General features: G+C 43.4%; 1 protein-coding gene across 3 annotated transcripts in view; it reads right to left on the bottom strand.

The window, feature by feature from the left end:
• Positions 1-12,226, bottom strand: part of NALCN (sodium leak channel, non-selective) — an 850,352-nt gene that overhangs the window by 131,384 nt on the left and 706,742 nt on the right. For all 3 annotated transcript variants that reach the window (XM_073664203.1, XM_073664204.1, XM_073664206.1), the window contains one exon: positions 11,472-11,545. In XM_073664203.1, the coding sequence (XP_073520304.1) occupies positions 11,472-11,545 (74 nt within the window). The remainder of the gene's footprint in view (positions 1-11,471; positions 11,546-12,226) is intronic.

Raw genomic sequence — 12,226 nt, 5'->3', positions numbered from 1 at the left:
AATCAGCCCACAACTACACGAGAGGACCTGGTCAATGACCTGAAGAAAACCTCGGACCACAGTCTCAAACAATATTATTGGTAACACACTACGCCGTCACGGGTTAAAATCCTGCAGGGCACGCAAGGTCCCCCTGGTCATGCCAGCACATGTCCAGGCCCGTTTGAAGTTTGCCAATGACCATCTGGATGATCCAGAGGAGGTATGGGAGAAGGTCATGTGGTCAGATGAGACCAAAATAGAATGCCACTCGCCGTGTTTGGAGGAAGAAGGATGAGTATAACCCCAAGAACACTGTCCCAACCGTGAAGCATGATGGGGAAAAAAAAATCATACTTTAGGGGGGGTTCTCTGCAAAGGGGATGGGACGACTGCATCGTATTGAAAGGAGGATAGATGGGGTCATGTATTGCGACATTTTGGCCAACAACCTCCTTCCCTCCGTAAGAGCATTGAAGATGGGTCGTCGCTGGGTTTTCCAGCATGTAAATGAGCCAAAACACACAGCCAGGGCAACTAAAGAGTGGCTCTATAAGAAGCATTTCAGGGTCCTGGAGTGGCCTAGCCAGTCTCCAGACCTGAACTCAACAGAAAATCTTTGGAGGGAGCTGAAACTCAATGTTGCCCAGCAACAGCCCCGAAACCTGAAAGATCTGGAGAAGATCTTTATGGAGGAGTGGGCCAAAATCCCTGCTGCAGTTTGTGCAAACTTGGTCAAGAACTACAGGAAATGTCTGACTTCTTTACCTGCAAACAAAGCTTTTTGTACCAAATATTAAGTTCTTTGTTTCTATTGTATTAAAAACTTATTTCATGCAATAAAATGCAAATTAATTAAGATTCTGTCTCTCACAGTTGAAGTGTACCTGTGATATTAATTACAGACATCTCCATTGTTTGTAGGTGGGAAAACTTGCAAAATCAGAAGTGTATCAAATACTTATTTTCCTCACTGTATATGTGGTATAGCATCACTATAAATTATTTGTACCCTTATTATTACTATATGTTAAATCATTTAAAATTAAATGGTAAGTCTCTTTTCAATAATCCCTATTAAGCAAAATGGGGGTCCCCTTCGTGAACCCTCTTCTCAACGATCTAGTAACGCTACTGGCTCTGGCCACCTCATCCATCTACAGTATTCATTACATAGGCAGCCATTTATTTGAATGGCGGGGAAATAATACTCCATAGCATGGAATAAAAATGTTTGGCCAATTGAAGATTTCAGAAGTGTCTTTAGGAAGCAACTTGTTTTAATGAGAGAACCCCTTTATCATTTGAAAACAGATATAATAGACGACTGTTTCCAATTAGTTAAAGTGCATCTGTCAGTAGAATCAACCCTCCTACACCGTCTATATGGGCATGCAGGTCATAGAATGCTGAATAAAATTATACCTTGATATTTGCCATCCGATGTCTTATTCCAAAGAAATCCATGTTTCTCTTAACATGTAAATGAGCTTTTAAGATCTATGGGCCGGACATACTGTAGATTTCCTTAAGAATCTGCCTCCAGAGCTTATTTTAAATGAAAGTCTCAGTCATATACAGTAGCTCCTACAGTGGGGAAAAAAAGTATTTAGTCAGCCACCAATTGTGTAAGTTCCCCCCCTTAAAAAGATGAGCGAGGCCTGTAATTTACATCATAGGTAGACCTCAACTATGAGAGTCAAAATGAGAAAACAAATCCTGAAAATCACATTGTCCGATTTGGAAAGAAACTTTTTTCAAATTTTGGTGGAAAATAAGTATTTGATCAATTACAAAAGTTCATCTCAATACTTTGTTATATATCCTTTGTTGGCAATGACAGAGGTGAAACGTTTTCTGTAAGTCTTCACAAGGTTGGCACACACTGTTGCTGGTATGCTGGCCCATCCCTCCATGCAGATCTCCTCTAGAGCAGTGATGTTTTGGAGCTGTCGCTGGGCAACACGGACTTTCAACTCCCTCCAAAGGTTTTCTATAGGGTTTAGATCTGGAGACTGGCTAGGCCACTCCAGGACCTTGAAATGCATCTTACGAAGCCACTCCTTCATTGCCCTGGCGGTGTGCTTGGGATCATTGTCATGCTGAAAGACCCAGCCACGTTTCATCTTCAATGCCCTTGCTGATGGAAGGAGGTTTGCACTCAAAATCTCACGATACATGGCCCCATTCATTCTTTCATGTACACGGATCAGTCGTCCTGGTCCCTTGGCAGAGAAACAGCCCCAAAGCATGATGTTGCCACCCCCATGCTTCACAGTAGGTATGGTGTTCTTTGGATGCAACTCAGCATTCTTTCTCCTCCAAACACAATGAGTTGTGTTTCTACCAAACAGTTCTACTTTGGTTTCATCTGACCATATGACATTCTCCAAATACTCTTCTGGATCATCCAAATGCTCTCTAGCAAACCTCAGACGTGCCCGGACATGTAATGGCTTAAGCAGGGGGACACGTCTGGCACTGCAGGATCTGAGTCCCTGGTGGCGTAGTGTGTTACTGATGGTAGCCTGTGTATCGTTGGTCCCAGCTCTCTGCAGGTCATTCACTAGGTCCCCCCATGTGTTTCTGGGATTTTTGCTCACCGTTCTTGAGATCATGTTAAACCCATGGGGTGAGATCTTGTGTGGAGCCCCAGATCGAGGGAGATTATCAGTGGTCTTGTATTTCTTCCATTTTCTAATTATTGCTCCCACAGTTGATTTCTTCACACCAAGCTGCTTGACTATTGCAGATTCAGTCTTCCCAGCCTGGTGCAGGGCTACAATTTTGTTTCTGGTGCCCTTCGACAGCTCTTTGGTCTTCACCATAGTGGAGTGTGGAGTGTGACTGTTTGAGGTTGCGCACAGGTGTCTTTCATACTGATAACAAGTTCAAACAGGTGCCAGTACTTCAGGTAATGAGTGGAGGACAGAGGAGCCTCTTAAAGAAGAAGTTACAGGTCTGTGAGAGCCAGAAATCTTGCTTGTTTGTAATTGACCAAATACTTATTTTCCACCAAAATTTGAAAAAAAATTCTTTCCAAATCAGACAATGTGATTTTCACGATTTGTTTTCTCATTTTGTCTCTCATAGTTGAGGTCTACCTATGATGTAAATTACAGGCCTCCCTCATCTTTTTAAGTGGGAGAACTAGCACAATTGGTGGCTGACTAAATACTTTTTTCCCTGCTGTATGTAACCATAAGGCCATGTTCCCATGATGAGCTTTTGGTGAGTTTTTGATGTTGCAGAGTTTCTGAACCATTTCTGCACCCATTAAATAAAACAGGTTACTTGCATGTTTTCTAAAACATGCATCATAAAAAGCTCAACCAATTTAGTTAAGGACAAAAGCATATGGCATATATATATATTAACATAATTTTACATATGTCAGTTCAATCATAGCAACTAGACTAGCGGACTAGAGTGGAGACCACTCGGTAGATACTAGAACCAATGAAAAAGAAACCGATAAGCGGTCAAAGGATACAGTACAAGTAGATTTTATAAAATTAAAAATACCTTTATTGCGGTGTATATGGGCATGTGGTGGCACAGAAAGCGCTCACATAATATAAAAACAGTAACTAACACATAAAAAAAGTTACATAAACCAGCATATAATATTAGACAACAACAAACATGATTGCTATAGGCCATTATAAAAGGTGCACCAACGGTAGTAATGAAATCATGTTGACAAAATTGCACAGACCTCAATGTAAAGTGCACAGGTGCTAGTAATTCATTATTGGCTCAGAAAAAATCATGAGAAAGATATTGAAATGAAATGAAAAGGTGTCTTGTCAGAAGAGATCAACAAAACCAGGAATAACATCTAACATTACATATTACATACTATACATTATCAAGTATACTGTGTAATTACCATCAATTGTAGGGAGCTGCTATGGTATGGCTCCGAACCCCAACGCACGTTTTGGACCTAGCCCCCTGACGAAGGCTAAGACCAATACTACTGGTATGTACAATATCTCACAAAAGTGAGTACACCGCTCACATTTTTGGCAATATTTTATTATATCTTTTCATGGGACAACAAAAGAAAAGAGCACCCAGAAACACCCAGAAGTGACAAGAAAAAGGACAGCCAAGAAGGGAAGAAGAGTGGTGGTGGTGGGAGACTCACTACTGAGAGGAACAGAAGCAGCTATCTGCAGACCGGACATAACCGCAAGAGAAGTATGCTGCCTCCCAGGGGCGAAGATCAAGGATGTTACCGATAGAATACCGAAGCTCATCAGTTCCAAGGATGTCCACCCAATTCTTCTGATACATGTTGGCACCAATGACACGGCAAAGAAGGACCTACCGACAATCTGCAAGGACTTTGAAGCATTGGGGAAGAAAGTAAAAGAACTGGATGCGCAGGTAGTTTTTTCTTCTATCCTTCCAGTTGACGGGCATGGCGTCAGGAGATGGAACATGATCCTTGATGTGAACAACTGGCTGAGACGATGGTGCAGACAACAAGGATTTGGATTCCTGGACCACGGTGTGAATTACCTCTATGACGGACTCCTTGCCAGAGACGGGCTACACCTCAACAAACCCGGGAAACACACATTCGCCAGGAGACTCGCAACACTCATCAGGAGGGCGTTAAACTAGAAGAAGAGGGGATGGGAAGAAAAATGCCAGACACGAACATGCAACCAGAGAACATACTAATGAAAGATATGAAGTGCGACAAAGAAGGTCCAAGACAAGATACTTGGAAGGGAGGTAAGAAAATTTCTAATACAATCCACAGGGAGAAGATTGGAACAAAACAAAATCGTGTAAACTGCGTGCTAGCAAATGCCAGGAGCCTGACAAACAAGATGGATGAACTGGAAGCAGAAATATCTACAGGTAACCATGACATAGTGGGAATAACCGAGACATGGTTAGATGAAAGCTATGACTGGGCAGTTAACTTACAGGGTTACAGTCTGTTTAGAAGAGATCGAAGAAGTTGGAAAGGGGGTGGTGTCTGTCTATATGTAAAGACGTGTCTAAAGCCTACAATACGGGAGGATGTATGGGAGGGAAATGAGGAGGTCGAGTCCTTATGGGTGGAGATACATGGGGCAAAAAACAATAATAAAATTATCATAGGAGTCTGTTATAAACCACCAAATATAGCTAAAGCCACGGAAAGTCTATTAATGAGACAAATAGACGAAGTAGCAAAAAATAACGAGGTGATTATTATGGGGGACTTCAACTACCCCGATATAGACTGGGAAACCGAAAGCTGTAGATCTCAGAAAGGAAACAGGTTTCTGTCAATTATCAAAGACAATTATTTGTCACAACTTGTGCAGGAACCAATTAGAGGGACGGCCCTTTTAGACTTAATATTAACTAACAGGCCAGACAGAATAACTGAGGTGCAGGTTGGGGAGCACCTGGGAAATAGTGACCACAACATTATACAATTCCACATGTGCTTTAGTAGGGTGCCCAGCAAGGGAGTCACAAAAACACTGAACTTCAGGAGGGCAAAGTTTGATCAGCTAAGAGATGCCCTTCACCTTATAGACTGGGATAGTATCTTTAGTAATAGGAGCACGGATAGAAAATGGGAAATTTTCAAAACAGTCCTACATAGTCACTGTAGAAGGTACATACCTTATGGGAATAAAAGGGCTAGGAATAGGAGGAAGCCAATGTGGCTAAATAAGGAAGTCAAGAGGGCAATGAAAAACAAAAAAAGGGCTTTCGGTAAACTTAAACAAGAAGGCAGCGAGGAAGCGCTAATATCTTATAGGGGAAAAAACAAAATCTGTAAGAAACAAATAAGAATAGCAAAAGAGGAGACAGAGAGACTAATTGCCAAGGAAAGTAAAACGAATCCCAAACTGTTCTTTAACTATATAAACAGTAAAAGGATTAAAACTGATGGAGTTGGCCCATTGAAAAATAACCTGGGTAAAATCATAGAGGGCGATGAGGGTAAAGCAAACCTACTCAATAGCTTCTTCTCCACTGTTTTCACAAAAGAAAACAATTTATCGGAGGAAATGCAGAGTGATAAAGTAAACCCTCCGCTAAATATCACCCACCTAACCCAGGAGGAAGTTCAGAAACGCCTAAATAATATCAAAATAGACAAGTCACCAGGCCCAGATGGCATACACCCCCGGGTACTAAAAGAATTAAGTAATGTGATAGACAGACCGCTGTATCTTATATTCAAGCACTCTTTATGGACAGGGACTGTCCCACTAGACTGGCGCCAAGCAAATGTGGTACCAATATTCAAAAAGGGGTCTAAAAGTGACCCTGGGAACTATAGACCAGTCAGCTTAACGTCTGTTGTGGGTAAATTGTTTGAAGGATTTCTTAGAGATGCTATTGTAGAATATCTTAATGATAATAACTGTCTAACTCCATATCAACATGGATTCATGAGGGATCGCTCCTGCCAAACAAACCTGATCGCCTTCTACGAGGAGGTGAGCTCACAGCTGGACCGGGGAGAGTCAGTGGATGTTGCATACCTTGACTTCTCCAAAGCGTTTGATACCGTGCCACACAAAAGGTTGGTATATAAAATGAGAATGCTTGGTCTGGGGGATAATGTGTGCAAGTGGGTAAATAGCTGGCTGAGTGATAGAAAGCAGAGGGTGGTTATCAATGGAGTAAGCTCAGGGTGTGTCAGGGTTACTAGCGGGGTGCCTCAAGGGTCTGTCTTGGGCCCTATATTATTTAATATATTTATTAATGATCTAGTGCAGGGGTCTCAAACTCGGCTGGGTATATGGGCCGCACATGGAAAAAAATTTAATTTGGGGGGCCGCATTCTTTGTTCAATGTGACATTTTTAGTGATACCATTTTTTTTATATACACCTTTTGAACATTTTTGCCGTGTTTATTTTTTTATGGCTTGGGTCGTTATGGATGTGGCGATAATAAACGTGCACTTTTTCGTGTTTACTTTAGTTTACATATAAAACAGCATTTTTAGTGCCCAATATTTTTTCATGCTTTATTTTATTTTTTATTTTTTTTACAATTTTATTTCCCCCAATTGGCCACATACAGTAATATTGTCTTACAATTAGCATCATATAGTAATAATGGAAAACATCTTGTACTAATGTGCCCCATCCAGGTCCCCATCCTGTGGCTATGTGCCCCATCCAGGTCCCCATCCTGTGGCTATGTGCCCCATCCAGGTCCCCATCCTGTGACTATGTGCCCCATCCAGGTCCCCATCCTGTGGCTATGTGCCCCATCCAGGTCCCCATCCTGTGGCAACGTTCCCCATCCTGGCGCCCATCTTGTACTAATGTGCCTCATCCAGGTCCCCATCTTGGGGCAATGTGCCCCATCCAGGTCCCCATCCTGTGGCTATGTGCCCCATCCAGGTCCCCATCCTGTGGCTATGTGCCCCATCCAGGTCCCCATCTTGTGGCTCTGTGCCCCATCCAGGTCCCCATCTTGTGGCTATGTGCCCCATCCAGGTCCCCTCTTGTGGCTATGTGCCCCATCCAGGTCCCCATCTTGTGGCTATGTGCCCCATCCAGGACCCCATCCTGTGGCTATGTTCCCCATCCAGGTCCCCATCTTGTGGCTATGTGCCCCATCCAGGTCCCCATCCTGTGGCTATGTGCCCCATCCAGGTCCCCATCTTGTGGCTATGTGCCCCATCCAGGTCCCCTCTTGTGGCTATGTGCCCCATCCAGGTCCCCATCTTTTGGCTATGTGCCCCATCCAGGTCCCCCTCTTGTGGCTATGTGCCCCATCCAGGTCCCCTCTTGTGGCTCTGTGCCCCCTGTGCTGTTCTTCACACACATAAAATAGAAAAAAAAAAAGATGATTCTCACCTGTCCTCCGTTCCCTCGGCGGCCTTCCTGCAGATGTGGCCCGCAGGCACCACAGAGTCCGACCCCTTGACGATCCCGACCTGGTCCAGGAGGAGCTGCCGACAGCAGCGCTGCATTGCCGCACAGAGACTGTCTCCCAGCACAGCATTTTCAATGTCAGCCGCCGGCCAATCAGAGGCCAGCAGCTGACATCTGCATATGGCAATGACGTCATACTCGCTGCGCCGACACGCAGATATCAGCTGCTGGCCTCTGATTGGCCAGCGGCTGGCATTGGAAATGCAGTGCTGGGAAACAGTCTCTGTGCGGCAATGCAGCGCTGCTGTCGGCGGCTCCTCCTGGACCAGGTCGGGATCGTCAAGGGGTCTGTGCCTGCGGGCCGCATAAAGCAGCCTCAGGGGCCGCATGCGGCCCGCGGGCCGCGTGTTTGAGACCCCTGATCTAGTGGAAGGGTTGCATAGTAAAATAGCAATATTTGCAGATGATACTAAACTTTGTAAAGTAGTTAATACAGATGAGGATAGGGCACAGCTACAGGAGGATTTAGATAAATTGGGGAGTTGGGCCAAAAAATGGCAAATGGGGTTCAATGCCAATAAATGTAAGGTCATGCACATGGGAAAGAAAAACAGCAGTCACCCATACATATTAAATGGGAAACCGTTGGGGAAATCTGACATGGAGAAGGACCTGGGCGTCTTGGTTAATAGCAAATTAAATTGGAGTGCCCAGTGTCAGGCAGCAGCTGTGAAGGCAAATAGAGTCATGGCATGCATCAGAAGAGGAGTAGGGGCATATGATGAGAACATTGTTCTTCCTCTGTATAAAGAGCTGGTAAGGCCGCACTTAGAATATTGTGCACAGTTCTGGGCTCCGGTGCTCAGGAAAGACATATTGGAGCTAGAGAGGGTACAAAGGAGGGCGACTAAGGTAATAAAGGGAATGGAGGGACTAGAATACCCAGAGAGGTTGTCAAAATTAGGCCTATTTACGTTGGAAAAGAGAAGGCTTAGGGGAGACCTCATAAACATGTATAAATACATCAGGGGGCAGTACAGAGATCTCTCCCATGACCTGTTTATACCAAGGATGGTGACAAAGACGAGGGGGCACACTATGCGTCTGGAGGAAAGGAGGTTCCTGCACCAGCATAGAAGGGGATTCTTTATGGTCAGAGCCGTGAGACTCTGGAACTCTCTGGGAGATGTCCAACTCACTTAATGAGTTCAAGAGAGGCCTGGACGCCTTTCTTGAGAACAATAGAATTACATCTTATGCTTAGTTAATTAATCCAGGGATTTAATCTGACTGCAAGATTGGTGTCGGGAAGTGAATTTTTCCTCAATGATGTAAATTGGCCTATACCGCATGTTTTTTTTTTTTGCCTTCCCCTGGATCAACGCTGCGGAATAGCTGCAGTGCACAAGAAATAGGCTGAACTGGATGGACGCTTGTCTTTTTTCGGCCTTATAAACTATGTATCTATGTAACTATATAAACTATGTAACTATGTAACACTGAAGATATGACAGTTCAATACAATGTAAAGTAGTCAGTGTACAGCTTGTATAACAGTGTAATTTGGGCTGCCCTCTAAATAACTCAACACACAGCCATTCATTTCTAAACCGCTGGCAACAAAAGTGAGTACATCTCTAAGTGAAAATAGCCAAATTATGCCTAATTAGCCACTTTCCCTCCCCGGTATCATGTGACTCATTAGTATTACAAGTTCTCAAGTGTGAATTGGGAGCAGGTGTGGTAAATTTGTTGTTATCGCTCTCACAAACTCTCATTCTGGTCACTGGAAGTTCAACATAACACCTCACGGCAAAGAACTCTCTGTACATCAGAAAAAAAGAATTTTTGCTCTACATAAAGATGGCCAAGGCTATAAGAAGATTGTCAACACCCTGAAACTGAGCTTCAGCACGGTGGCCAAGACCATACAGAGGTTTAACAAGACAGGTTCCACTCAGAACAGGCCTCACTATGGTCGACCAAAGAAGTTGAGTGCACGTACTCAGCATCATATCCAGAGGTTCTCTTTTCAATAGACGTATGAGTGCTGCCAGCATTGCTGCAGAGGTTACAGGGGTAGGGGGGTCCGCCTGTCAGTGCTCACTGCACACTTGCATCAAATTGGTCTGCATGGCTGTCATTCCAGAAAGAAGCCTCTCCTAAAGATGATGCACAAGAAAGCCTGCAAACACTATGCTGAAGACAAACAGACTAAAGGCCCCGTCACACTAAGCGAGATCGCTAGCGAGATCGCTGCTGAGTCATAAGTTTTGTGACGCAACAGCGACCTCAGCAGCGATCTCGCTACGTTTGACACTTAGCAGCGACCAGGCCCCTGCTGTGAGATCGCTGGTCGTGTCGGAATGGTCTGGACATTTCTTTGATAGTTGAGGCCTCGCTGGGTAGCATGCATCGGTGTGTTTGACACCTTACCAACGACCTTGTTGACGACTCAGACAAAGAAACACATAGGCGTGCATCGTTATACAGATCGTTACGGGTCGCCGCATCATTGCTGCGTCGTTGGGAAGATCTGACTGTTTGACATCTCACCAGCGACCACATAGTGACGCAGCAACGATCCCTGACAGGTTGTATCATTGTCGGGATCGCTGTAACGTCACTTAGTGTGACGGGGCCTTTAGGACATGGATTACTGGAACCATGTCCTGTACTCTAATGAGACCAAGATAAACTTATTTGGTTCAGAAGGTGTCAAGCGTTTGTGGTGAGAACCAGGTGAGGAGTACAAAGATAAGTGTGTCTTGTCTACAAAATTGCACAGACCTCTATATGCACACATGCTAGTAATTCATTATTTGCTCAAAAAGAATCATGAGAATATTGAAATGAAATGAAAAGGTGTCTTGTCAGAAGAAGTCAACAAAACCAGGTATAACATCTAACATGTTACTCTGGACTTTTCAATGAGCTGCATCAGAAAAGGCTACATGTTGCATTTTTCTAGTTGGCTGACCATTTTTGCTGTAGACCTGCTGAAAAAGCCAGATGACAACTGATGCCATTTTTAGCCACAGGAAAAAAGTACCTTATACTGATAACCCAGATATATGGAAATATGGCCTTAGAGCTATATTACCCTACTAGAAAAACCTGCTTGGGAAACACATACTTTTACAAGTGCCCCCTATACTTAGATATTAAAAATTATGACATTTATAGAAATGCAGCTAGAATTTCAGAACCTACTTAATGATCAAAATCCACTTATCAGTGAGTGTGTTTAATGCTATCAGAGCTCCCGAATCTCCCCCTGAGAAGGGTCTATCACAGCTGCTCACCATTGCCCTGAGGCAGCCCGCAACATCTGAGCCAAGCAGGAGCCACATTTAAAGATTAACTTTCTCACTATCATCAAAGACGCTGGTTCTGAGCCCCAAATTTAGGGCTTCCAGTAAATGTCACCAAGTGGACTTCATATCACAGTAGCCATCGCTTCATTATACTGTATAGAAGTATCCTAAAACACTTTATATAACTGTAATTTAGAATACACAGCCATAAAGGAAACGACTGATGCAAGTATCTTTATGATGTTTAACACTTAGATAAAGAAATAAGCTAGGAAAACAATACAGCATTTCATGCAGCTTTCAGTCATTTTTACCTCAGGATTTTATTCACTGCCGTTTCTTTTTCCAGGAGATTTCTTGCTCTGATGCTAAAAACGGACTTACGTAACTGCAAAAAAAACAAAACAAATGAATCTACAAATAACCAAAAAATCTATTTTCATCCATTCAGAAACATGAAAATGAAAAATTAATTCCTATTTACTATATAAACTTACTGGATTTTCCTTTTCTTAGAATACAATTAGTGAAAACAGATTTGAAAATATGGCAAACAACAAAAAATCTGAACACACATCATATTTACATGTTACCGTATTATCAGATCTGTGTATCCACTTCTCATCTGACAGCAGTGATCACTATGTATCTGACCACCCTATCCACTATTCATCTGACAGCAGTGATCACTATGTATCTGACCACCCTATCCACTATTCATCTGACCACCCTATCCACTATTCATCTGACAGCAGTGATCACTATGTATCTGACCGCCCTATCCACTATTCATCTGACGGCAGTGATCACTATGTATCTGACCACCCTATCCACTATTCATCTGACAGCAGTGATCACTATGTATCTGACCACCCTATCCACTATTCATCTGATGGCAGTGATCACTATGTATCTGACCACCCTATCCACTATTCATCTGATGGCAGTGATCACTATGTATCTGACCACCCTATCCACTATTCATCTGACAGCAGTGATCACTATGTATCTGACCACCCCATCTACTATTCATCTGACGGCAGTGATCACTATGTATCTGACCACCCTA

This window comes from Phyllobates terribilis, unplaced genomic scaffold (assembly GCF_046119375.1).
Source record: "Phyllobates terribilis strain yellow unplaced genomic scaffold, ASM4611937v1 Scaffold_2__4_contigs__length_985480577, whole genome shotgun sequence".
Taxonomy (NCBI): Eukaryota; Metazoa; Chordata; class Amphibia; order Anura; family Dendrobatidae; genus Phyllobates; species Phyllobates terribilis.
The sequence above is the reverse complement of the archived record's forward strand: the minus strand, read 5'-3'. Positions and strand labels throughout refer to the sequence as shown.